The sequence below is a fragment of the Paramormyrops kingsleyae genome, chromosome 11, assembly GCF_048594095.1.
Source record: "Paramormyrops kingsleyae isolate MSU_618 chromosome 11, PKINGS_0.4, whole genome shotgun sequence".
NCBI lineage: Eukaryota > Metazoa > Chordata > Actinopteri > Osteoglossiformes > Mormyridae > Paramormyrops > Paramormyrops kingsleyae.
In genome coordinates this window covers 8643753-8671603 of record NC_132807.1, presented here as the reverse complement: position 1 = coordinate 8671603, position 27851 = coordinate 8643753, and the positions used below count along the sequence as shown (strand labels likewise).

The 27851-nt window shown below is 46.6% G+C and overlaps 1 protein-coding gene across 3 annotated transcripts in view; it reads left to right on the top strand.

Moving 5' to 3' along the window:
- The first annotated feature begins 528 nt into the window (after window positions 1–528).
- Window positions 529–27851, top strand: part of myo1ea (myosin IEa) — a 43387-nt gene continuing 16064 nt past the window's right edge. For 2 of the 3 annotated variants that reach the window (XM_023814068.2, XM_023814067.2), the window contains exons 1-9: window positions 529–844; window positions 17552–17695; window positions 18443–18532; window positions 19085–19179; window positions 23618–23705; window positions 25082–25171; window positions 26567–26698; window positions 27215–27349; window positions 27552–27684. In XM_023814068.2, the coding sequence (XP_023669836.1) occupies window positions 842–844; window positions 17552–17695; window positions 18443–18532; window positions 19085–19179; window positions 23618–23705; window positions 25082–25171; window positions 26567–26698; window positions 27215–27349; window positions 27552–27684 (910 nt within the window). In that variant the 5' untranslated portion in view covers window positions 529–841. Of the gene's footprint in view, window positions 845–17551; window positions 17696–18442; window positions 18533–18667; window positions 18959–19084; window positions 19180–23617; window positions 23706–25081; window positions 25172–26566; window positions 26699–27214; window positions 27350–27551; window positions 27685–27851 lie in introns of those variants that run through there. The other variant, XM_072717982.1, reaches the window with a different exon arrangement.

Sequence of the window (27851 nt, the reverse complement as noted above, 5' to 3'; positions counted from 1 at the left end):
TTTTTCTTAATGTTTAATTGTTAGTGAAATCCGTCTGCGTTGTTGCCAAGAGTAGAAACGATGGTGCACATATAATAAAACGCAAAACCCATTAAATATCTTTTTAAACCAATTTATTGGGTGTCAGTTCCATCTATATTCCTAATTTCAACTTTATTCGTAAAACCACTTTACTATGGCACTCGTGGATAAGCACGATTTCAGGACATATTGTGAAGCAAAAAAATCTCAAAAAGACAAGTCATGTGCAAAACTAAAACGATTCCAGTATTGTGTTGTAAAGAAAAAATATTGGACGTTTTCAAGAATAATGTAACTATTCCGTATATTCCGCCTCTATCTGTCAAGCGAGTACTCCGCATAATCAGCGCAGCAATGCGCAATGTTGATGCCCACCATATTTCCATAGTTTTAAATGGTAGGGTTCCCCTTGGAATGACGTGTCAAGTGTTAAGCTCCTATTGGCTCGCCGGAGAAGAGAAACTCCTTTTATGGATTGTTTGCCTTGTCCGCTGTATCCGAGACCTGCCTCTGCTTAAACTTTGGAGTGCGAGGATACGGAGGCAAGTAATTTAGCGGGTATCTTTGCGCCAGTAAATAGATGTTCGTCCCAGTTCATAAGAAGCTATGGACGGAAGGAACGTTTGGTCCTGAGGAGAATCCTACCGTCTACCTTAGGATTTCTGTGTATATCGGACATTATATTTGATGCTTTTGTTCGTTCCATCCGGAAAATCTTAAACATTTTATAAGCATAGCTTTAGTATATAAATAATTCTATAAAAAACGTCTTTAGTGACAAAAGGAATAACACAACAGAAGCTCCAATAACCGAAGGGGAATGGTAAGTGAATTTTTATTTGCTGAAATACTCCTGTCTGCCAGATAATAGCGAAAAGACTCAGTAGGTAGGTAACAATAGCGAGGTAAAGAGAAGGGAAATGAATAAAGAAATTGATTTATGTGTCATACGAACTACAAACAAACTTATCTGCGATAAATATACACAATTTTGCTTTGTTCGATCGAAAAAAAAATACGAAGAGATCATTCTTATGTTGCTTTGCATGTTAAAAGGTTTCAGTTAGGCTATAAACACTACAACTTACATCTATGCGTATGATGCCTTACAGACCAGTGCCACCTGTATGGAGTTTGCGCGATCCCATAAAATACTGGGACACTTTGTACAGACGTGAGCGCGATAGCGGCGATTCAGTATCTTAGAGAGAGGTGTTAGTGAAAGACGGACCGAGCTGCATCGAGCTGCATCACAAATAACTGAGAAATATGCGCCCAGAAGAGATTCTGCCATCTAGCCGGGTACTGCAAGTGGAAACACAATGTAAAGCAAGTATTGCTTGAAAATAAACCTTTCACACAAGTGCATTTTAACAAAGGGGGGGGGGGGTGAGTTTTTTCTTGGGAGTGTAAATGTGTTTCATTGCGGAGTTTTCCTCTTTGATCCATTGTTTTTAAAAGCTATCGTCTCAGTTGTTGAACTATGTGTGGCGCAGGCCGTTTTCTCACAAAATCATGGTCAGCGGCACTGGGATTACGGATTTTCACTGACTATGCAGTGAGAGCTGAAACAATGTCACTGCACTGGCCTCCCTTAATAATTTGAATTAACTTGAAATAAGAAGAGCGTTTAATTTCAGATGTTCTCTTTCGTTGATTTTGAGAGTTTCTTTGAAGATTACCCAAGCAGCACCTTAGATGTTGGCTGGTGATTAAATCCAGCAGAGTATTGTCAAGTGATACTTTACACCGCTGGTTAAGAGACCCAAGTGTCCCATGTCTGTGCGCTTGAAACTGCACTTTTGTATTAACTACATCACACATTCTGTTACTGCAGGTGATGAATTCAACTTGTTTCCCCCCCCAGAAAGGCTTTTAAAAAATTAAAAGAAAAACCAAGGACATGGTAATTTAATGTTGTGGGAAAGTGTCCGTGAACAGACAGACAGCATCATCACCAAACATTTCAGTCCTGCTCACAATAAAATCAGTCATTCTGGGTAACAAAGCTGGTGATGTGACTCTGTGTCTCTGACAGCTGACATGTGGCTAAGGGTGGGGGCTCCTCAGGTTACAGACCTGTCCCCAAAGGGTAAGTCACCGAGCAAGGGCTGTGGGAAGGAATGCATCAGTGCCGTTCATGTGCCAGAAGGCCTCGTCCTTGGGCACTAGGTGAACCTCAGCTTCAGGCGTGATTGTTCACTGTATTATTACACATTATTGGGTAACGTTTTGCATTAACTGTGCATTCATAATGCCTTCATAATGCATTCGTAGAACATTCATAACTCGCACATAACTATACCTTAACATCCTAACATACCTTAACAGCTTTAATATACATTAATAATAAACGTCATACGATAACACACATTATGAATGTTCTAAGAATGCTTCATAAATGCATTATGAAGGTGCAGTTAATGTAAAGCGTTACCCATTATTGTAATGTTTGTGGGTATTCAACCCATGACACCTTCTGTGCAATGTTGTGGTTGATTGTTGGAGATGACTGGCTTTATTTGCATTGACTGGCCTCCTAGCCACGGAACAGTGTTTTTGTTTGTTACCGGCTCCACCCTGGCTCTGCACAGGGCACACTGTCTCCCCGCACCGAATGGGCAAACCAGTTCTCTTGGTCACATGCCAGCTGCAGCACAGACACCTGGTTGGAAATATGCAAGCCGCAGATCAAGTTTACCACTTCAGGAAGCTTTTGTGTCAACTGCATGCACAGAGACCACCGAGGAGAGTGTCTGCACGTGCTCCATGCTCCAGGAAGAGTATGGCTATCAGGAGGAGGCCGTGGTGGCCGGGGGTGGCCGCAGGCAACCTGCTGATCCATAAACGTGGGCCTGGAGCAAGTCCCCCAGCTGATTCTGCCTGGTGTTATGATTTCACAGACCAGCATAGCATCCATACATCCATGGTTAGCAGGGTTGGGCTTGGCTGGGTTGTGAAAAGGCCAGGAGTCATACTCTTTATGCTGTTTGCCCAGCGGTATGTAGAACCGGCTCCTCCCTGTACATTTAGTTGCATTTTTTGGAAAAATATTCATGTAATTCTTGAATTCTTGATTTTTCATTGGAAAAATTCAACAGAGGCTGTGTTGAAACTGTGTTCTGTGTGGCATGTTGAACTAAAAACGAGTTTCTGTTTTATTCATTCTCCTCTAAGAATATTTATCCGAAGCTGTTGTTGTAGTACTCATGAGCCACCGGCGGATGATGTTGTGCTGGAATGCGCCTTGATGCGTGGGGCCTCGTCAGCTTGCTGCATGACTGAGGGGTTTCACCATAAACCACCTGGCTCCCCAAACAAGTCGAAAACCAAAAGCGGTCACTATATCCTGCTGTTATTTGCGCATTACTTTGCTCTGCGGTGAACTGGAAATATCTATGAAAAATTGAGTCAGTGTGAGGCTGCCGCCGACACTGTGCTTCCAGGAGACTTTTTTAGGAGTACTCCAATGTTTGGGTTCCGTGCGGAGGGAACAGTCAGACTCTTCGGCTGTCTGGAGTACCAGACAGTAGCATCGGGCATGCTTTCTGCCAGATGTTGAATTGTAGGTCAGTATGACACCATATGGCTTTCATTAACAGTTCCTTTAGGGAGGTGCATGCACAATAACATCATCATCCCCCCCCCCATCTCAAAGTGTGGCCTCCCTTCTCCCCTCTGCAGCACAAAAAAAAGAAAGATTGCAGGAATGTACGTCCTCTCAGGCAGAGTGGGGGGGGGGACACGGTGAACTCGTCAGGCTGGAAAAGCTGCAGAAGCTGTCGCAGCAATGTCTCCAGTGACCTCATAGCCTGACAGAAAGCTATACGTTGGTTTAATTTGACTCCAGTTCAGAAATTATGGTAAGAAGTTATTTAAAATAGCCATTTGTTTTGCAAAGTATCGTCCCACTGCCTGTCGAGGGAAGGTGAATGACATCACGGCATTTTAACTCTGATCTTGGTGAACGATCCAAATATCACCTCAGGCAGTCTGCCAGGGTTTCAACATGTCATCTGCATGAAGTAGTAAGTGTCACACTCGCGTGGTTTTTGTGCGCTTCCATCCACTTTCCCAACTTGTTTTTTTCCAGTTTGATTTGCGGTCGGACCAGCGTGGTGGCTCTGTGGGGAGCATTGGTGCTTCACACCCCCATGATTGTGGGGCTTGAATCCTCTGTGTGTGTGGAATTTGGATCTCCTTCCCATCGTCTCTGATGAACGGGTGTTTTGCAGTTCAATGAGAGTCTCAGAGGTTAATCCCTGCAAAAGTACTTAGATTTTTCATAAACCTCATGGAACTATTTCATATTCAAATAATGACTGAATGCACACAGACAGCATCAAACAAATATGACAAATATCAGTAATTCAAATGGAGCGTCTCAAGAGTTGTAACAGATTAATATGGCATGGTTTTATTATATTACATTATATAGAATAACTGCTAAGTGTAACCCTGTACCCCTAAGTGTATGACAAAATCCCTTGATTAATAATTGATTTATAATCGGATGCTGTCTGAGGCCAGAAAGCCGCTCGCTTTGAGCTGAATGTGAGGCACGTACTTCCCCGTCTCTTTACTCCGCCATGTTTGTTCCGAGCAGCTCACTCCTGCAATTTATCCGCAGCGCCGTCCTTGACATGCAAGGTTTCACCCATTATCATGACACGGTCTTTGTCTTGGGTCCAGGACACCAGTCCCCTTCAGTTACGCGCTCTGTGACATTTTCCATCCAGCGGTGAAGGTCACAGATAGTGGAGTTAATACTGATAAGCTCAACATACACCTGCTTTTTTTTTTTCTGGGAACTTTCTTTGTAAATTTGAAGGATCTGTGTTTTTCTTTAGACCGTAAAAGCACGGGGCCTCTCGGTGGCACTGGCTTGCCAGCATGGATAAATAAAAGATCAGTGCCCCTGGGCTAAAGAGATTTGGTTACTCGTTACTGACGCAGCGCTCTGCTGACCAATCCCCGAGAGGCCTTGTGAGGACGCAAGTGACAGGCTACCCTATGGAAAAGCACTAGATGAATGATGTCATCTGCATCAGTTCATTTTGCCATGTTAAGTTCACCAGACCCTGCTTTTTGTATATGGGTTTTTTTTTCCTGCTTGGGAGCTGACGGAATTGTGCACTTCCTGTTCACACAGGAAGCAAAGTCTGTGTAAAGGTCATGTGAGGGGAAACACCTTCTTAGTTGGGACCCCAAAAAAATTAGTCTGTAACTGAATTCTGCCCATTGTTCAGTATTCAGAAATTGTTGTTCTTATGGTTTTTTAATTATAAGTTCAACTGAAATGCAACTCTTGCCTCAGTACAAATGTAACATGAGTATTGGGGGTAACGGTTTTCTTTTGCTTTTTAACTTGATATTGTTTGTTTTTGTTGATGAAGTTCCATATCAGTTTACTTTCCACCTGTAGCTACAGGCAGGGAAGACCCGAAGGACCCGATGGACTCTTGTGCAGATGAAACAGGAGTAGAATCACGGGACAGCAGCACCAATCTGTGCACTGAACCCACACCCTTCCTGAAACATACGGATTCTAACTCTCCTCATTTGTCTTCTATCTATGAGCGTGAACCTACCCCATCCACCTGGGTTGATGATCAGATCTCCAATGCAGGAAAGATATTTGCAAGAAGTTAGTAGCATATTGGCAATATTGCTGCTGGTGCATCTAAGGAGTCGTTTAATCTGTTCGCAGTTATTGTTCGGCTGATGAGGAACGCAGCCTGACATCAGGTTCCTGATTTATCAGACGTATTTATTAGGAGGTCCAGCCCACTCAGACAAAGGCATGAATCATGGTCATATCAGTCGTTAAATATAGGGCGTTTGGTATTAACTTTGTTGCTATTCAGAGTATCGCTGTGAATCTGTTGCAAAACGAGAAGCTGTCATTGTCACTTGTCCTCAGTCCCTTGGTGACGGCTGTGAGTGTAATGGAATTTGGGAGGGAGAAAAAAAATCAGCCCTGACTCCTGCCTTAGTTTCTCAGGCATTTTGACCGGGCAGCCCCATCGGAAGCAGCCTGTGGCCCCCCGTCTGGGTGCCCGCAGACTGCCTTTGGAAGAAGCTGCCGTGGAAGGCATCTGGAGCTCTACCAGAAACAGGGACCTGGAGTGGAGATGTACAGTACTAGGGGGCCAGAAGTTGCTTCCCGTCAGCATGGCCAGAACACAAAGGCTGCACCTGAGGACTTCCCCATGAAAGGCTCTGATCTTCTTTTAAATGTAGTCTCATTTAACAAAAAAGAATTGAGGGAAAAGGAGTAGGGACGGCTAGAGTAACGACCTCAGGAAAGGAGAGTAGTTGGGGCAAGGTGGGGGTAAGGTGTTCCAGTCAATAGGGCCCAGCCCACCTCCCCTCCATGACCTTGCAGCTAGAAGATGGATGGGGGGATGTTCCAATCGATACAGGGCTGGATTTCACCTGCCCTTCGATATTAAAATAAACCACAAAAGAAATACAGGGTTCACAGACTTTTTCTCAGGGTTGTAAGTCTCGCTTACATGGCGGCTGAAGGGCTCCTGTTTAGCCTGCACGTTACGCGGGTGGGGTGGATCCTGAGAGAGGGGGCAAAGCGCAGCACACTGCCTCTTTCAGGTTCCCTTCTAAAAATAGGTTATGAGATCCTGAGCTGAGATCATTGGTGAACACCCCCTTACTCCTGGGTTTAATGAATCTGTCCTTTCTCTTTTTGATATCTGCTCTCTCAGTTTGCCCAAAATCTTGTCCAGCCTGTACTTATTGATTTATGCTGCGTAGTTGCTGCTAACTCAGACTGTTTGCTTTGCGTGACACTGGTGCTCTGTTAGCACGCCAGCGATGAAGCTGAGTGTAAATATTGACTCGCACAGAAGTAGAATTGTGTGAGGTTGGTTCAGGCACAGCAGACATTTTGAGAAACCGGTACTCCACAGTATCACATGTCCTCACTCGGGTAAACCCACAGTGGATGTCACAAAAAGGTGCCCCCCCCCGACAGATGGGCCTCACTGCATCTGAAAGATACTGCTGTCCCAGCTTGTGGCAGCACAATCCGGTCTGCTGTACTAGAAAGGTCACTTCGTTACCTGGGAGGGATGAGCAGGACTTGAGTGTGAGCTCAACTTCAGATGGAGGGAAAGTGAATTTTGCTTGTGGCATTTTCCTTGCTGTGCTTCAATAAGACTTTCATTGGCAGGAGATTAAAATATTCAGGCTTCTGTGTGTTTTAGCAAATCAGACTTTTCCCATTTTGATGTCAGATTTCCCCCATGCCTAAAGTACATTTTTTTCCGGAAAGAATGCCAGCGGATGAATGAATGTCGAGTAATCACTGCTGGATTTCTGGAAAGTTACTGCTGCTTGGTTTGAATCGGTGTGGATACCATTCTGGAGAATTCCGTGCAGTTACTGTGTCACCTTCAGGATGAAGCCTGGCCTTCTGGATATGCGGATAATCTAATAAAAAAAAAACACATGGATGTGAATCGCATTAGTAGTATTGTTCCCTGAAACTGAAACTGATTTGAAGCTCATTACTCCCTGATTTTATACCGTATTTTCCGCACTATAAGGCGCACTAAAAAGCCTTTGATTTTCTTAAAAAATAACAGTGTGCCTTATAATCCAGTGTGCTTTAAACGTGGATTAATTTCTGTTGTGCATACTGAACTCGAAGCGATTTGAATGTTTTAGTATTGAAAAGTGAGTGTATTGTGTAGTGCTTCACGTGTTATAAAGTAACAATTTCAAGAGTTATTATGAATACGCTGACTTTTGATTTAGCGGTATAGGACCGTATTATAAGTGTTCAATTTTGAGTTATTGTTAATAGACTAACTTTTGATTTAGCGGTATAAGACTCTTGTTTTTTTACGTGTTAAAGAGTAGTGAAGACGCTCATAAACGTTTGAACAATGTTGACAGTCATTGTGAACACGTGATGTAAAATTAATTTTGGTTGACTGGCTTACCTGACTGTTTTGTTTTGCTTAAAGTGCCTTAAAGTCCGGTGCGCCTTGCATGTGGAAAAAGTTTGAAAATAGACCACTGATTGACGGTGCGCCTTATAATGCAGTGCACGTTATAGTGCGGAAAATACGGTACTTATTTGAAGCCCATTAGCCCTTAATTTGATATTGATTTGAAGCCCATTACTTTCTGATATGAAACATATTTGAAGCCCATTACAGCCAGATTTCACACTGATTTGAAGCCCACTACTACCTGATTTTTAACTTCTTTGAAGCCCATTACTCCCTGATTTCATACTGATTTGAAGCCCATTACTCCCTGATTTCATACTGATTTGAAGCTCATTACTCATTAATTTGATACTGATTTGAAGTCTGTTTTTTCACACTTTACTCTGATAGTGCTAATGTTTGGCTGATCTTTTATCTGCCCCTGCTCCCCTGCCTGGAACAGGGAGAAGACTCCACAGTCATAGTGTTCCCACTGAGCGCACTCAGATCACAGGCTTGCCAACTTTGGTCAGCTGGCTGGCGTGAGATTTTCAATTCGAGACAGGTCTGCACAAGCATTTACATGTATGTAAGAGTTTTATTACCTTGTAAATAGTCTGTAGGGTTTGCAAACTACCCCAATGCTTTTGATGTAGCTAATTTTAGGTTTATAATGGAATAATATAGATTTGTCATAAGATTTCTTGCGTGAGCGTGAGAGTCTGTAAGCGTGAGTGTCAGATGTGTGAGAGCTGGCGACCCTGGGATCACAGCACTCACCCTCAGCATTGTTCCATCAGTGTGTCCTGGACACTCACCCATGAGGGCCTCCTGTCACGTTTCAGTTAATGGCCAATTAGCTCCGACTACAAACCATGACTGCTGCTGGCCTGAAGCTCCCTTCCATGGAGCTCCTCAGGCTCAACCATTGGTTGCCTACTGACTTGTAGCAAACAAGAGGCCACTGATGTAGCTGAGCAGGTACCCCTGTTCCCAGGTTATGTTCGCCCTTCCAAGCTACTGGGCCCTCAAAGGTCTGCTTTTTCTGAAACATATTTAATTGCACTATGATTAAACACTTCATATCCACCACAAGAGTTATGTTTTCTCAGAAGCTGTGAGGTTTGTCTTGCTTTTTGTTAATTTCCTCCACTATAACATCTACTGCCATGCCATCTCGTTTAAATAACATTTGGTTCCTAAACGCCTTGGTTTTCCTAATTGGTCTGTAAATATATAAGTGCCTAATGGAATCTCTGTGAATGCTCTGGTGACCTTCAAAATGAAGGCGTTTATGAATAAAACGGTCACGTCACTCCAGTTGAATAGGAAGTGCCTGCTTCATGTTTGCTGGAACCATAAGTAGCAGAAATGGTCCATTGTTGTAAAATATTCAGCGAAAACAAACTCTGAGGACCTTGACATCGTTATTCGAATGCAGTGGACTTTCTTTTTGATTCCGACAACTAAACGCTAGGCCACGCAAAAAACATCTACTCTACAGCTTTTGCTTCATGCCAAATCCCTTTTGATAAGCCCATAAAATGTTTAATTTTGTGCAGCAAACATAAAGTAGGGTGTGACATTAAACTCTGTCCAAAAAAAACAATGTTTTCCCAGATCTTGCGGTGGCATAAGGTATGGTGCTTAGCCATACATTTTCTGTAAGATTTGTGGGCAACAGGCCTCAGTGACAGTGCGGTCGGTTGTCATAGCGATATTTGCCGTTGCCCTGGATCCACTTTGGGAGCTTCGTGTCTGGGGCTTTCTGATTCCCGTCTTGGGAGCATCCTTGACAAATAACAGCAAAATGAAGTGTTTGACAACAGATGGAAAAAACAGAGCGAGAGTATAACAGAGAGAGAAATAGAGATACAGTGATACAGGCTGGTGATTTATGCACATTTATAGCGGCCTCCGGTCTTCTCCAGCCTTGATTTCAAACTGAGCACATCTGTATTGGGTCCCTGCAATAATGTGAAGGTGGGCTGAGTCTGTAGTGGCAATGAATAAGAGTTGCTGCCTGGTTCTGGAAGCCGTAGGTATGAATCGAGGGCCTATTTCAGGAATAGTCATTTACACTTCTGTAGCAGGACACATCGTGGAGGTAAATCTGTCTGTGTATAATGGTGCATCACACCAGGGGAAATTAGATCAGGGACAGATCAGGCCTTGCTGACCTGTGTCTGATATGGCCTCTGATTGGTCCAGAGTACTTTTCCCTAGAGTTTCCTCATGGCGCCACCAAATCTTTGATAGCACTAAGATAATAGCGTAAAGAATAACATGAGGTTTCTAAATAATTATATATTTGCATCATATATTTGTTCTGCTAGCTGGCGTCTGACCAAGGTTCTGCTTTTCACCCTGTGCTCCCTTCACAGGGCACTGACAGTTTGTACCGAGGTCCATTTATATATACTTCATACAGAAAGTGAAATTAAATCTCTCTGTGGCTTAAATGTATTTTAAAAGTGCTTAACTGCACAGGGCCTGTGAACATTAAAAGCTGCGTATCAGTATCGACATCTGAGGTCGCGGCTGAGTCACTCTCCGCATGCTAACAAACACCAAAAGAAAATCAAGCCTCAGCACCCACTGCTCCTTCGGGCCACGCTTCCAGGTAGGCAGCCACATGTTTTGATTCGGTCACATGACCCCCGTCTGCTGTGTCTCTGTTTCCACTCCCAGTAAGACTTCTGTTGGTTTAAAGAAATGCTGACAAGCTTAGTGGAGTCACCTAAGCAGATGTTTCTTGGCTCTTTTTGCTTGCTTTGGAAATTGATTTCCCAGAACGATGACAAACTGTTCTTATTTTCTGAAGCACATGGCACTCAGATGATGCTTGATAGCCTTCAGCCACCTGTGTGAAGGTGCGTCAAAGACGGGAGGCCTGTTCTGTTTTGTCCCTTGCTTTAGCAGAAGGGGTCGCCATTCCTCTCTCCTCATAAGGCGAGGTGTCCCCCCCCCAGTCTTAGCGGAAGCTGCACCTCCTCATGTGTCCCTCACTTGAATCACTCTCTCCAGCCCCTTGCACCGTGGTCTCCTCTGCGCTTACCGTCAGAGGACTTCCTGCAGCACTTCTGGTTCCTGTCATGCCGCTGTCACAGGTGTCATTAGCCCCTGATGCATATTCCATCACGCCGATGTTCCCCCAGGCAGCATCTCATTGTTTATTGTCTCCTGGTGACTTATGGCTCCTTTCCATGTATTCTGGGGTCTTGTGCAGTTCTGTCTTTGTTTCTGTTGGGCGGTTTAGCCGCTGCCCGTCAGCATGGTTACCAATACTGCCGTCCAGCACATGTGGTCAAGGAACCTGCTGACTCAGAAGTTACTCTACAGTGTTAATAAAACCCAGGTGGGCGTTTGTTTTCAAAAAGACTCCTTCATTCGTCCCTCCACCTCTTACACCCTGAATATATCTAGGTCAGCATGACAGGATGACAAGTTCCCTCTGGCCTTATGTGTGGGGCATGAAATTAAGAGGTGTTTGGGTTGGAGTTAATCTGAAGCACTCAGTCCGGCTCATGGATCACATGTGACATTGTTATGCTCCCCCACTCCCCCACTCCCCCCCCCCCCCCCCCAAGGCAAAGGGAGTAGGGTTAAAATAAATTGCTGGGGGTGTGAGCTAAACTAATCAGAACGGATTGTTCTGTTCTTTGAAAAACAGTCTTGAAAAGCCCCTATGACTCCATGATGACCTCTCAAACCAAACTCAGATCATGGCCCCTGTGGAGGTAAGAATGTAGATCCAAAAAATGCATTACTCCATGATCTCTGTTCCTAGGGCTTTGGACGTGCTTGATGTGACATTCAGGCCTCTCCAGCACACCACAAGAAGACCTAAATGATACTTTTGCTCAGTGGTCTCAAAAGGACCAGTGTTAGGGTTTGTAGCAGCTGAACAGAGAGGGGCGGTGACTCCGGGTCCTATGTGTGTGTGAGCATGGGCGTTGTGGGTCTGTCTTAGTGAAAACGCCAGGGAGCCTTTGTCAGAATCTGGGGTGATGGCATGACTGCGGATTTGCGTTTTCAAGCCTGAGAACTGAGCAGCCGCTGCAGCCTCCCCATTACTTATTCCTCTCCCAGTTTGTTAATTCCCAGTGTGAGTGTTGGCTGGATCTGCCAGCCAAACCGCAGCCTGTGGATCAGGGCAGCACACAGACAAGGCGGAGTGGGGATTTATGGAGCCCAAACCCTTTGTTTCCTAATTAGATTTTAATTTGTAACATTAAACCAAATTAATTAAGTATTAATTGAAAACATACATGTCTGCATATTACCGACACATCTTTGCAGAGCCTAGCATGTAGACACAACACATAGTCAGCCTGTGTTTTTGTTTGTTCCAAAATAGTCCATTAAATGTAAAATGAAATGGATTCTTAAAAAGAACAAGGGCACCTACAAGGCATAGAGTTATCTGTGTTTTGTGGGGGGGTCATCAGGTCCAAATCGGGGGGCTAAATGAACTTGGATGGGCCTGTGAAGTGAGAGGAGGGCCTGGGTAATGGTGACGTAGGAGGGAGAAGCTGGGGGAGGGCCGGGGGGGAGCCGCCTGCGAGACGGAATCAAACCCAGCCATTTCCTGCCCACCCGAGCCCAACTCACGTCTCTCCAAATAAGGCAATGGTATTTTCATGAAGGGAAAGTCGTCATGGATCTTGGGCGAATGTAAGATTCCCGTAACACATGCCCAGATTGAATAATAGAGATGGTTTGTGACCGGAAGGGCACGGATTGGGCGGTGCTCTGATGTGAGGCATGGGTTACGTGCTGAACACCGTTTGCGCCACATACAGCCGAAATCGTGTTGGAAAGTGCTGTTTTTTTTAATAGGGTATGTAATGACGACAAAAATGGGGCTGTGATTTCCCTTTAAAGCTGTGGAGAGCGCCCTAAACCACCAAGCACTCCCCAGTGATTACAGCCCGCTCCTGCTTTCATGTAGATGCCGGAGGAAGCTGCACTTTTGCGCCCCAAAATTGGCGCCTTTTGTTCCCAGGAGACGCCGCAGGTGTCTGATTGGCCAGTGGTGTGTTGAAGGCCCAGTGGAGCGCAACCCTTATGGGAAAAAGATATTAGAAACAATATTAGGAAGACTGGCTGTGTTTTGCCCTATGCAGTTTAAGGTTTGCAGGAACACTGAGAAGATTGCAGTGCTCTAATTCTAAGATTTTTCCCAGTTAGGTGCAGTGGGTCACTTTTGGAGGTACAGTGACGGCTGTGTCTCAGGCCACACTGTCTCTGGCACCATCCCTGCAATGGATCACTTTGGGAGGTACAGTGATGGCTGTGTCTAAGGTCACAGTGTCTCTAGCACCGTCCCTGCAGTGGGTCACTTTGGGAGGTACTGTGGCGGCTGTGTCTCAGGTCACAGTGTCTCTGGCACCATCCCTGCAATGGATCACTTTGGGAGGTACAGTGACGGCTGTGTCTCAGGTCACAGTGTCTCTAGCACCATCCCTGCAGTGGGGCACTTTGGGAGGTACAGTGACGGCTGTGTCTCAGGTCACAGTGTCTCTAGCACCGTCCCTGCAGTGGGTCACTTTGGGAGGTACAGTGATGGCTGTGTCTCAGGTCACAGTGTCTCTAGCACCGTCCCTGCAGTGGGTCACTTTGGGAGGTACAGTGATGGCTGTGTCTCAGGTCACAGTGTCACTGGCACAGCCCATGCAGTGATTTGCTTGCCAAAAAGCAACTCTGTGGCTTCTTACATGTGGTCATTCTGTGGGGTTTCTGCTCAGCACTGGCCAGGCTCTCAAAGTGTCGTTACCGGACCAGAGATGACGTGTCCCCCCTCTGGGCTCGCTATGGACAGGTACACCATCATCAGCTCTGGGGCCAGCAGCCACACTCACGTTTTGTCATCTGCCTGTGCGTGAGCTGAAGACGGTGCTGAGACTACCAGTGTTCTACCCTTCCACACTTCTCCATCAGGCCGTCTACACAGGCCTATTCTAGTCAGCTTGCAGGCCACCTCAGTGTTCTGGTGCATGTCAGAAATAATATCATAATAGGTACCTTCTGGAACAATAACAAGAATGTCGTACTTCTGCGGTTAATCTTTCACAATAACACAGATTGCTATGTGAAGTTGTTTATTTTATTGTTCTGAAGGCTGCAGTTCTTAATAACATGGACTTATTGCTTGGTCAAATCCCAGAAGGAGGTGGTTGATGTACCCTCTAGCAAGGTCCTCAGACTGAGCTGTTTCAGTGTCCAGCTGTTTAAATGAGCAATGTAGGTTGCTTTGGATGAAAAGCAACTAAATGTAAATGTTCTGTAGGTTTGCGTAGGGCATGAGGACTGTACCCTTTAACTCGCCATAGTCACGCGTGTGACTCGACTCAGTGCCTTCAGACCACCTGACTTTTCTTTTCTCCATTTCACTGCTGCAGTTTCGCCCCTTGCTGCAGTAAGGTGATTTTCTCAACAGCACTCTTTGCTTGCCGGTTGCTCAGTGTTATGTTTTGAATTTTGGAAGCGGTTTAAACGTTTCGTGTGAATCACTTCCCATAAGTACCATCAAAGCATTCCAAGACCATGGAAAAAAAGGGTCGAGTTACGAGAACAGAAATGCATATAGTGCTCTACCCTCTTCTGAGCCTCAGGCTGAGAAAGCACACCGCTGACAATGAGTCTGCGGCCGCCAGTATTCAGACTCTCTATTGGTGGAAAAGCTGAAGCCGGTTGGCCTCTTAGGCTGTCCATCAATTGGGAGGGACAAAGATGCAGGCCAGTGGTCAAGTGGAGTGCGGACCTGGAGTCAGGCTGCTCCTTTGATTAGCTCTGTGTCCAGGAGAGAGAGACACACAGTAGCCAGATGACAATGACTCAGAGCTTATGATGAACTAGCAAAGCTATTTTATAGATGTGCTCTTGACAGAAGCCGAATGGGAGGATGGAATGAGGGGAGAGAATGGGGAAGGAAAGAATGAGACAGACAGAGAGGGGAAGACAGGAGGAGACGAGGGAACAAACAGGATCGGCAGCACTCGGAAATCACATGCAAGAACCCTGACTCACCATTTAACATCTGTAAGGGGAAAAGAAAATGGTTTGGATTAGCCTGCAAATAGCCCAGCTCATCTTTTAAAAAAGCAGAAGCATAAAATAATGTATAATTCATTGTCCCAGTGGTCAGTCCGGTGTTTAACCACTGGATTGGATTGTTAGTACAGCAGAGTGTATGCAGCTTGATACTTAATTACTCTGAGGTTAATTATGGCTGTGCTGTCATTCCTTAGCGTCCTAACGTTACGCTGGCTAATTACTACAAACAAAAGTTCAAGCAATGAATAATTAGCCTGTTTCTCTATAAATGTCAGGCATGATATTTCCTGCATGTATAAATAGCATTCTACAGACACAGTGGGAAATAGCTCTGCTTAGAGAAAAGTAATGCATTTGATTGATTTGCCGTATTTGAAATGATCCCGCGGGATTGTTTTGAGCCACTGGACATCAAGAGAAATAAAGAATCAGAGAATCAGGATGAGAATCATTACACTGGACAAGGAAATTGTCCCTGGTTAGTCTATTTTAAGTCCACTACAAATTATTTGATATATGCCATGAATAATTGTTAATAATAATGTTCAGGCTCACTGGGAAGTCCTGTCACCACCTCCCTTAATGGACAGGAGTTTGAATCTCACCTCACTAGATAAATGGTTGGATAATGGCAGGATAAGAGTATATAACATCCTTCTGGGGTCGGCATTGCCTGAGGAGGGGTCGGCATTGCCTGAGGAAGGGCCGGCATTGCCTGAGGAAGGGTCGGCATTGCCTGAGGGGTGGTCGGCATTGCCTGAGGAAGGGTCGGCATTGCCTGAGGAGGGGTCGGCATTGCCTGAGGAGGGGTCGGCATTGCCTGAGGAAGGGCCGGCATGGCCTGAGGAGTGGTCGGCATTGCCTGAGGGGTGGTCGGCATTGCCTGAGGAAGGGTCGGCATTGCCTGAGGTGGGGACGGCATTGCCTGAGGAAGGGCCGGCATTGCCTGAGGGGTGGTCGGCATTGCCTGAGGGGTGGTCGGCATTGCCTGAGGAAAGGTCGGCATTGACTGAGGAAGGGCCGGCATTGCCTGAGGAAGGGTCGGCATTGCCTGAGGACGGGTCGGCATTGCCTGAGGAGGGGTCGGCATTGCCTGAGGAAGGGCCGGCATTGCCTGAGATGGGGACGGCATTGCCTGAGGGGTGGTCGGCATTGCCTGAGGGGTGGTCGGCATTGCCTGAGAAAGGGCCGGCATTGCCTGAGGGGTGGTCGGCATTGCCTGAGGGGTGGTCGGCATTGCCTGAGGAAGGGTCGGCATTGCCTGAGGTGGGGACGGCATTGCCTGAGGAAGGGCCGGCATTGCCTGAGGGGTGGTCGGCATTGCCTGAGGGGTGGTCGGCATTGCCTGAGGAAAGGTCGGCATTGACTGAGGAAGGGCCGGCATTGCCTGAGGAAGGGCCGGCATTGCCTGAGGAAGGGTCGGCATTGCCTGAGGAGTGGTCGGCATTGACTGAGGAAGGGTCGGCATTGACTGAGGAAGGGCCGGCATTGCCTGAGGAAGGGCCGGCGTTGCCTGAGGAAGGGTCGGCATTGCCTGAGGGGTGGTCGGCATTGACTGAGGAAAGGTCAGCATTGCCTGAGGTGGGGACGGCATTGCCTGAGGAGTGGTCGGCATTGACTGAGGAAGGGTCGGCATTGACTGAGGAAGGGCCGGCATTGCCTGAGGAAGGGCCGGCATTGCCTGAGGAAGGGTCGGCATTGCCTGAGGGGTGGTCGGCATTGACTGAGGAGGGGTCAGCATTGCTGTGCTCAGTTATGATCCAGCTGCCACTGGCTTGTTGTCTGGTGCCCGGAATGTTCTTATTCCTTGTGCATTATTGGGATTTTCTGGTGTTGGTACCAAAGACGAACCTGGTAACATAGAGTTCAACTGAAAACCTTTAATACAGACTATGGGGTGGTATACAGCCTGATAGACAGCAAGTGTCCTATGATGAGGCATGAGACAGCAGAGTCTTTATAGACAGCAGTCTGGGGGGGGGTTCATGGATACCCCATAACACAACAGGGAGGGAAATAGTACCAGCAGGGCCCTTGAAGGGGGCAGGCGTTGAGAGTGTCCCAGCACCTTCCAAGTCATGGTCGTAACTCAGGGAAGCAGATTCCGGATAGGCACAAAACAACGGAGGCCTGTAGGTGTAGTCAGCTGGTAGATATACCGGTTAAGCCCAAGCATTAATTAAAAGGTCTCTGGGTCAAATTACAGGCGGGGCCATGCTGTTAAACCCTAGAGTGGTGTTTCGCAACCCGGTCCTTGGGGACCCACAGGTGGTCCATGCCAGACAGTCTACTTTTTTAGCAGGAGCTGGGAGGGAGCAAAAATGTGGATTGTCTGCATGTCCCTGAGGATCGATCGGATTGGGAAACATTATCCTAGAGAAAGGTGCTTAAATTGTATTGCTCTGGAAAAAACATTCATCCATCAAAATCACATTCTTCTCAATGTAGGATGAGGTCTGTGAGAAGCTGGTGCCTCTGCTGTGATTCTAAAGGGGTCCGTTTGTGTTCTGCAGGGGAGCAAGGGGCAGTACCGGTACCACTGGCAGAGCCACAATGTCAAGCAGAGCGGTGTGGACGACATGGTGCTGCTCACCAAGATCAACGAGGACGCCATCGTGGAGAACCTCAAGAAGCGATACATGGACGACTACATCTTTGTATCCTTTGTGTTGCCCGGACGGGGGATGAGCGCTCCGTTTGTGTCCATCGGCACTTACAGAACACCCGGCCACTTCCACTCTTTGCTGTACCCAGCAGCAGTCTTTGCATTTCTTTGTGCTCCAAACTTGATCCGTGAGTTCAGTTTGTGGACACTGTTAAAACTGGGTGCCTCGTGCCATTTCAGGCCCTGAATCAATCCCTAATTGTGGGTAAAACAGGAACAGCAACAGAGTGTGACAGCCAGTGCTACGCTAAAGCGGGGAGGTCAGGACACATCCCCGTGAATAAATGCTGCATTTGTCTTTGCAGGATCCGGGTTTCTCTCTCTCTCTCTCTCGCTCTCTCTCACTTTCTTTTTCTCTTGCTCTCTCTCTCTGTCTCTCCTTTTCTCTGGCCCTTCTGTTGAATTATTTGTTAGGCCTGTGCTAAGCCTCTGTTAGCCAATTATAAGGCCATAGTGCCGGCCACTGATGTCATCACTAAGAATTAGGTCATATTTCATTTCATCACTGGTACACAATGTAATAAAGGGCCATTGATAAATGTCTAAGGAATCGTTATTGTTATTAAAGTTAGAGGGACAAAAATGGCATGGCAGCCCTGGCACACGTCTTTTCTAACGTGGTTACGACTGTCCAACTTAAAAAATTTAGTTCCGAAGTGCTTTAAAGCAGTCGTAGGTCACTACTAGCAAAGTGCTTCTTTGTTTGGGAATTTGCCTTTAACCCTGCCCTGTACACAAGACATATATAGGTCCTGTGCTAATCTCTATCAACCCCTTCAAACAAATGCCATATTTTGGGGAAAAGGAGGTGGAGATGTATCAGGGCGCGGTGAGTATCAGACCCCCCCCCAAGCGCTTTCAGTTCGATGGCTCTTGTTAGGTGAGTGAGATGAAATGCAAGCTTTTGTCTTTTGAAAATTTCTTAGATTAGATCACTAAGATTCTTAGTGAAAAGGTGCTTAGATTCATGACATCACAGCTATATAGGGATACGTGTCTAAGAAGTCACTGAGAGTGACTCACCTCACGATTTTAAACAGACTTTCTAGGTGTGGTGCCTGTCGCTCTTAAGGCTTCGCCCTGTCTTGGCACACAACAGCTCGGAAACCAGGTTTTTTTCTTGGAAATCTACACGGTGCCATGAGACCATGGTCTGCTGCTATGAATCTTGTAGCCTGGTCAGCTAAGGCACTCAGGGTGGCATAACGGAAAAACTATTAAGCAAAGACCCTTCGAGTCATTAGCATCTTCCCAGGTGTGACTGAAATCTTAATCCTGCTTTATTACAAGATGAATTTACTCTGAATTAATTCATTGCTGAGAAACGTGCTTGGCTCTGTATAGGGGACCGACTTCAGTGTACTTTTCACCCTGGTCACAGGCCCAGTACGAGAACCCTCCTCACATCTATGCCCTAGCCGACAGCATGTACCGGAACATGATGATCGACCGCGAGAACCAGTGTGTCATCATCAGGTAGGGTGCTTAAAAAACCACACCCCCCCCTGCATGTGAATGACACCCCAGTGGCTCTTGTGGGGAAGGTGTGTCAAAAGTAGAACCCTTGGGAGGACCATACAACTATGCGGGGAATGTCTGCGCTCCACAGGAGAAAGTGTGAATGCTCAGATTCTATCACCATGGTGATAGAGCATTGCGAATATTCTAATGTGAAAGGGAAGGAAGCCAACCGAACAGGTTCAGACACTTCTATGACCTTCATTTATTATATAACTGGTTCCCAAACACTGTTGTTCTTATGCTACTCTGTGTCAGTAGCTGGTGAAACAGAATTCTCCACGTCTGGTCATCAGACTCCCTCGCCATTTCCAAGAACCACCCTGAGACCCATCTGCTCCATGAATTCCTCTGCAAGCCTGACACCTCTTTACCTTCCCTGAATGTTCTTATGTTGCACCTCTGGTCATTGAATAGTTATTAGGTTATTGCTTTGTTAGTCGTTCTTGTGTAGCTCCTGCCCCAATACTGCTTATGCTGTACCTGGGCGTTCACTGGGCGCTCACTGGGCGATCAGCCTAGCAGCACTTAAGCTTGTTGACTCCTATATGACATGTGTGTTTGCTATTCACTTGTACACTTGTATAAAAGTGTGTTGAATGTAAAGCAAAAATGTGTCCCTGAACTGCAGTTGGTACACATATAGATTATGTATCTATACCTGGGGAGACTCTTCATTCATTTCTATAGGGCAAAACCCTATTTCTAACAATGACAATCTTAACCCCAACTCAGACATAACTTTAACCATAAGTAACCAAACAAAAGACAAGACTTTTGTCATTTTTCATTGGCATTTTTACATTGCAATCACAGATTTTTATAAAATTTAATTTTCCCTACAAGGTGCAGATAACAGGTTTTTATCACATTGTGGAGACATTTGGTCCCCATAATCTAATATATACATAACCCATACACACACACACACACACACACACACAATGTAATGTATGCATGCCCACACACACACACACACACAATGTAATGTATGCATGCCCACACACACACACACAATGTAATGTATACATGCCCACACACACACACACACATACACACACACTGGTGCCTGTTAGTATGTCTAGGTCACCCCAGGATGTTGGGAGAAAAACAACGTGGAAAAAAAAAATAAGTCTGAGAAATCTGCTCCCAGCTCTTCCTACTTCCAGAAAACAGGAAGTGCACCTGCATGCTCCTCTCAGCATGTGTGTTTCTGCCCCCCGCCACTGGCTGTACAGCTTTCCACAGAAAAAAGCGAGACGGTGAGGGTGAGGGTTAGGATTAGGGTGAGGGTTAGGGTGAGGGTTAGGGTTAGCGCTGTGCATAGCAGAACGGTCAGCCGCACACCGTGCGGACGCCCTTACCAAACAAAAGGCATGTGACCCGCCATGAGATTCCCTATGACTGGACAGAGGGCCTGCTGGCTTCCCAGAATATCTTCTATGCCTTATTTTAGTGGTTTTTGAGAAGTCAGTCAGTGTAGAGGTATACAGATCCGAGCCTGTCTGAGGCTGGCTGCCCAGCGCTGCTGTCTGAGAGTCATGCCGGTTGCTTGAAGGGGGACTTTCTGCACTGCTTCCTCCTCCCTGTAGCCCTTGTGCAACATGAAGTTTAAATTTAGCAGCATTTATTTTGCAGTTTGTCCCTTGTTGTGTCTATCAGTGTCCCTTTCCCAGACTGACACCATAACGACTTGCTGGACTTTTTATTTTTTATTTAAAGATGTCCTTCTCTACCCCCTCGGTTCCCCCATCGCGTCTCGTCCCCATTGTACACCACCCTACAGTATATTTACTCTTGTCCCGATATGTTTTCCTCCCATGGGGCTGGACTCTTCACTATTAATATATGGGTATTGTAAAAGGTGGCATTTGTTTCATGGAAACAATAGAGGGGGAAATGGACTCCCTTTCAGCAGAAGTGTTTAACAGAGGAAATTACTTTGTGGGTGTAACATTGTGGTATTAAAATGCTGCATAAGGAGCAATAGCGTCCAATCAGGGCTGAGTCTGCCAGCTGAGAAAATGCTGCCAGTGTGGGGCCTGCATCATTAAGGAAGGCCTACCCCAGCAAAGGCCGAGCTGCCGCATGACACCTGCCCAGGGGGGAACCTGTACATCCTGTTACTGTTTAAGGTACAGTTTGGGTTAGCAAGGAATTGCCAAAAACATCTACAACAAAGTATTATTTTGTTATTTATGTGATGGCTTTGGTATTTCTTCAGGGCAGGTCAGGTTCCTGAAGGGTAAAACAGCAAAGACTCTACAGGGATTTTAGCGCTGCGTTTTTATTATGTTTTTTTTATTGGTGAGATGTTGCTGTATGATTGGTTGGCTGGCTGCCCAGTATTGTGCTGGTATTGGTTCCAGCACTGCTGATTCAGGGGGCTGATTCAGTTCTGTGTCAGACTTCTGGCCGGCCAACTGAACCCCGACCGCCCCGTTCATGTTTGGCCGATGAGTCTGACGGGAAGTCGACAATGTGTTTAGCATCCGACTTCTCTGTAATTACGATACACAATGGGAAAGGCCCTATTGGCCGGTAAAAATAGGACTCATTAAACCAAGCAGCAGTCATTACAAGGAGGAACGTTTGAAATAAATACACATGAAAACAGCAGGGCTGGGGGTGGGGGGTAAGAAGAGAGGCAGGGGCGCAGAAGGAGAAAGGTCACCCAGGGACACGTCCATAGTCCGCTGAGGCTGTTTTAGCACAGAGGAAGGGGTTAACTCAGATGTAAACAGTAGCAAATCCTATTCAGTCAATGTTAATGAATGTTAGAAAAGAAGAAAACAAGCAAGTGTACTGGGCTTTATGTGACATTGCAGCATCGGCAGCCGACTCAGACCAGTCCTGCGGCTCTGCTGTTTTTTTCAGGAGTCCGTTGCCAACACAACTACCCCGTAAAAATGACATAAAAACGGGCCAGTTCTTAAATGTGAAGCCAGGCCACAGACATCTAAATGAGTGTGATCTTGGCAGATACAATGGGCAGGCAACCGGAGGCGGGGGGGAGTGGGGGGTGGGCGGGGGGTTAAAAGCAGAGAAAGCTGAAAGAAAATGGCCCGCACCATATTGTTCTGCCTTTTGGGGTGGAAATTCTGTAAAGCGACTGGAAAAATGTCTGAGAATCTCATCCCCCTCCGCAGACAGCAAGGAAGGAGTGACGAGCTTCTCTGCCTGTGTATGTCATAATAATAATCTCTAACGTGCAGGAGCTCGGCTCCCTGCTGGCATTGCTGCAAGGTGGAGATCCTGTCCCTGATCTGAGAACCCTCCCCCCGTCAGGCGATCCCAAGTGGAGTGTTGCCTTCTGCTCACATACGGGTCTGCCATGCTTTTCCACAAAATGTGTTTTCAAGTGCTTTAAGGCTTCAGTCTTACCTTCTATCATCATTTAATATCGCTGTAGTGACTGTTCCTGTGTCACATATGGCCCTACGACACGTCCCCACATCTTTAAGGTTCACAGTTGAGGACAGTTAAAAGAAGAAATTTAGGTTGGCTTGGTCTGATCTGAAAAGCTGGCTCGAGGAGCATTTCCAGAACACAGTGGTGAACACGGTCATGTTGTGTTTGGACCTAGATAGTTATCATAAACTGAAAAGCTGAGTTTTTTTTTTTGCAAAAGTCAGCGTCAGTTGATAAACTAAAAATTTTGCATTTGAACCACCTTAAACAGTTTCCTCTGCTGAGTAGTCGATGTGACCAAGATGTGTAATTATTGTATGTGGATCATCAAAAAATAATTTTAAATCAGCAATGTCAGCTTCAGGGTGTGATAAACAAATAATGTTCATGGTTTTGTGAGGATCTGGTCCAAACTTGCTAATGGAGTGACTCAGCTGGGCTTTTCGGATGGGCCAGTGGCAGAATGTGCTGTGATGTTTCCAGAGAGTGCTTCTGTTGGTATGTGTGGATGAAAAGGGCAGTGTTTATACAGTGTTAAGGGTGGTGTTAAGACACTATTAGGGGCAGTGTTAGAGATTGCCTTGGGGCAGTGTTAGGGGTGCTGTTAGGACAGTGTTAGGGGTGATGTTAAGGCCAGTGTTAGGGCAGTGTTGGGGCACGTAAAGGACAATGTTAGGGGCAGTGTTAGGACAGTGTTAAGGGTGCTGTTAGGACAGTGTTAGGGGTGATGTTAAGGCCAGTGTTAGGGCAGTGTTGGGGCACGTAAAGGACAATGTTAGGGGCAGTGTTAGGACAGTGTTAAGGGTGCTGTTAGGACAGTGTTAGGGGTGATGTTAAGGCCAGTGTTAGGGCAGTGTCGGGGCATGTAAAGGACAATGTTAGGGGCAGTGTTAGGACAGTGTTAGGGGGTGGTGTTAGGACAGTGTTAGGGGCAGTGTTAAGGGTGGTGTTGGGGCAGTGTTCAACATTGTTTTTTGTCCCTCAGCGGAGAGAGCGGTGCGGGGAAGACAGTGGCGGCCAAGTACATCATGAGCTACATCTCCAGGGTGTCCGGAGGGGGGCCCAAAGTGCAGGTGGGTGCTGTCTGAGAGCCTGAGGCGGGCGGAAAAGGCGACGCAATGTCCCCATGAATCGCGTGGGTGACTGTGTGTGCGTGTGGTGTGGCTGGTGCGTGATCGCGTATGGCCATCTGTGGCTGCACGCTGCAGTCAGGGCACATGTGGGGAGATGATGTGACGTAGCACCCAGACTCGGTGTAATCATTCCGCCATGTCTACGTCCCAGGAGCCATGCAGCTGGCATCTCTGCCCTTATCCTCCCCCAAGATCTGTAATTATCACCATCACCAGTGGGACCACCAGTTAACCCCCCCCACCCCCACCCCTACCCCTCCCCCCGCCCCAGCACTGGCCATCTGCTCCACACAAGGCCCCACAGATGTCCTGTCTCTCAGTCGACTTAATAGCCCCCAAAACCAATTTACCTCTTTTAAAGGAACCAGTTGTATGCAATACAGGAGTCTGGAAAAGAATGAAACATAAATCATTTAATCATTTCTTAAAATAAGTTTTTTTTATCTCAGAACATTTATGTCTTGACCACAAATTCTGTTAACCGTGCTTTAGTTTTCTTCACCTTTGTGTTTCCTCCATGGTATTTAACCTAGCAGAATTTTGCACCCCTGCTTTTCCATAGCCCCTCCGTCAGGTCACATGGTCTCCCTTCATTTGTCATGTGACTCTTCATCACTGCTCAGCTGATGTGTGAGGCAGCAGGACCTCCATTTTTGTATGCCTGAATCTGCCGGACTCATTTCCTGAACCTATTCAGCCCAGCTGATGCTCCTTTGTTGCACACAGACACATGTGAACCTGAATCAGCCTTCACAGAAGGTGCTTTGTGTCTCTCAGCGCTGACGCACAATGCTAAAGTTTCCGGCACAATTATTTTTGCCTTAAATTCCCCATGTCTTTCAGTGAAAAGACAGCTATGAAAAAATAAAATCGCCCAGCTAAACCACTGGGCTGACACTTCATGAAGGACGTAACTTAAGAATTCAAAAAATGCACAAAAAAAACACTGCAGCGCAGCTTTGACATAAAACACCTGACAAATGGATCCATGTTTAACTTGCAACACACTGGGACCAGATGTGTGCACTGGGAAATGCAGTGCAGAAGGTTCTTTGTGTGTGTGTGCATCTGGAAATGTGCATGTATGTCTGAAACTATGCGAGCTTATGTGCGTGCGGATGCAAGAATGTGCGTCTGTTATGTCTGTGTGAATCCATGTGTGCTTGTGTGGTTGCGTGTGTGGGCGCACATGCGTGTGAAAGTGCGCGTATGCATGTGTCAGCGGTTGTGGAAAGTTCCAGCCATGTTCTCCTGTTGCCGTGGAGATTGCTCCACCTGTCAAGCTCTCTGCTGACCTGCAGTGTCCCCCCTCCCAGCATGTAAAAGACATCATCCTGCAGTCCAACCCCTTGCTGGAGGCCTTTGGGAACGCGAAGACCGTGAGGAACAACAATTCCAGTCGATTTGTAAGGGCTTTATGACGCTATTGTCCTTCTGCACCATGCATCGGGGTACCATTCACTGGCTAAGGACTTCTCATATCTTCTTCCACTATTTCTAACCCAGAGCCATAGCCAGGATTGGAACATATAGCAGCCGTGGTGAATGGGGAACCGAGCGGGAACAACCAGGGAATTACAGAGCATTTCTGTATATTTTTTTTAAGCTGTGTTATTGCCCCTTTCTGTGCCACTGCTGGGGCTGTTGGCGTCAAGTGGGGACATCTAAACCAGGGCTGTTGAGATGTTAGGGCAGACTCTGGCTCCACAGTGGATGGGGTGGTTAGGACTCATGGACCATGTAGCGGTTTGGAGTCACGGAGCACTCGCTGGGCAGGAAGGACAGACCATGTGGTGGTTAAAGCTTAGAGGCAGTGTGGTGGTTAGGACTCATGGACTGTGTGGAGGTTAAGGATGGGACTCAGGGACTGTGTGGGGGTTAAGGTTAGGACTCAGGGACGGTGTGGGGAGGATATACAGACCAGCTAGTGATTAGGGTTCACAAACATGATCATAGGTGGTTAGGGTGAGACTATCTATTGATTCTAATACTCACAGACTGGTGGGACAATTAGGACATGTGGACCAGGTGGGTCATGTGGTAGAACATTAAGGTGGAGCAGGTGGGTCATGTGGTAGAACCTTAAGGTGGAGCAGGTGGGTCATGTGGTAGAACCTTAAGGTGGACCAGATGGGTCATGTGATAGGAGCTTAGGGTGGATCAGGGGCGTTTCTAGCTATTGAAAAAAATCAGGGGCTAAGTCAAATTTACCCGGGGCTTGATTTTTTTTTTTTTTGAAGGAAGGCTGGCATCGGGGGTAAAATACTCTTTATAATACTCGGGGCTATAGCCCCAAATGATCGGGCATGACGAGGCCCATGGGGTGGGCCCCACAGCCATTCCTTACCACACACAGGACAGGGATTTATGTCCTTTCCAGTAGCCACACAGCAAAGGAGGAGGGAGACTGGCCAGTCACAACATTGTCATTAAGAAGATGTGCTGTAGAGCCAGAATCGTGGGAGAAACGCTACACAGCTCGTAACAGAGTGATAAACCCGATCTCTCCTCTAAGGCAGATCACAGCCCTGTAGATTAGGTACAAATACTTGACAGGGCAGATACAGGAAATTATTAAAATTGATAACCACTTAGCACTACATTATAGCATCACTGAGGGTCTGTAAGAGAGATCCCTGCCAGGCTTCAGTGGGAGTGAGATTATTAGGGTTCTGCAGATTGGTATGGAGTATTGGCTCTGAATGTGCTGTCATGCCACACAGTGGCTTTTTCATCAGTGTCTGTGCTCCAGCTCAGACTGACCCAGTCTGTCACTCAGAAGTCACGCTCCCTTTCTGCAGGGAAAGTACTTTGAGATTTGGTTCAGCTCTGGCGGTGAGCCGGACGGAGGAAAAATCTCCAACTTCCTTCTGGAAAAATCACGGGTCGTCATGAGGAATCCTGGAGAGAGGAGCTTTCATATATTCTACCAGGTGAGGACTGAAGCCTGAAGAGTCTCTTTGGTCCTGATGTTTTGTTATTGTGTTTGTGTATCTGAATGCTTTTGCGTGTTGGCATGTCTGGATGCAAGATGGGGAAAAGTGGGAAATAGTTTCACTTTACGTGTCCCAGATTTCGTTGGGACGCTAAGAACAAAGCATGCCATTTGGACCCAGAAAGCAGGTCATGTTGTTCTTGCACCTCAGAAGTCTGCCAGCACGTGGGGCGGCTTCACTCTCTCGTAATACTGTTTCCTGAGTGATGAGAGAGGGTAGAATGGAGAGTCATGTCTCTGGAATAGAAGGGAATGGGTTTGTTAATGTGCTGACACAGAACGCCAGGAAACGGCTGGATTTATTCGCTGTCAAGTGTTCTTCCCCAGACGTGATCCTTTGAAGAATTTTCAGAAACGGACTCTAGTGTGCCGTCCACCAACGTCTGAGGCTGTGAGGTCCAGCGGTGATTCCTGATGTGTGAGTCTAACTGTTGCTTTTCATTCACGTTCGCAGCTGATCGAAGGAGCCGGCGAGGACCAGAGAAGCAGCCTTGGCATCACCAGTTTAGATTACTACACTTACCTCAACCAGTCTGGGTCCTACAAAGTCGACGACATAAATGACAAGAAAGATTTTCAGGAGACAATAGTAAGGCTTTCTCTGTAATTGCCTGCAGTCCTGAGTGTTCTCTCTGCTCACATAAATAGACGCAGCAAAGAGTGATTTTATTCTTTCTGGGTATCTCAGTCTCGGGTGGCTTCCAAAAGTGGCCTAGATGCTGCAGCAGACTGCAAACCTGTTACTCAGGACTCAGTACTCAGTATAATATCCCACTCCCCGTCTATCGCAGCACGCGATGAACGTGATCGGGATTCGCCCTGAAGAGCGCACCCTCGTCCTCCAGATCGTGGCTGGGGTGCTTCATCTAGGCAACATCAACTTCAAGGAGGCCGGGAATTATGCCGCTGTGGAGAACAGTGAATGTAGGTACTCGCAAAGAAAAGATGCTTTCTGGGAACCCACCTCAATCGCTTTGTGTTTTACTGCTTTTTTTGGCCACAGGGGGTCTTCATTTGTCCCGCTGAGACAGCACCTCCCTGGTTATTGTTGTGTGGAGCTCATCCCTAATTCAGGGCTTAGTTCAAATGAC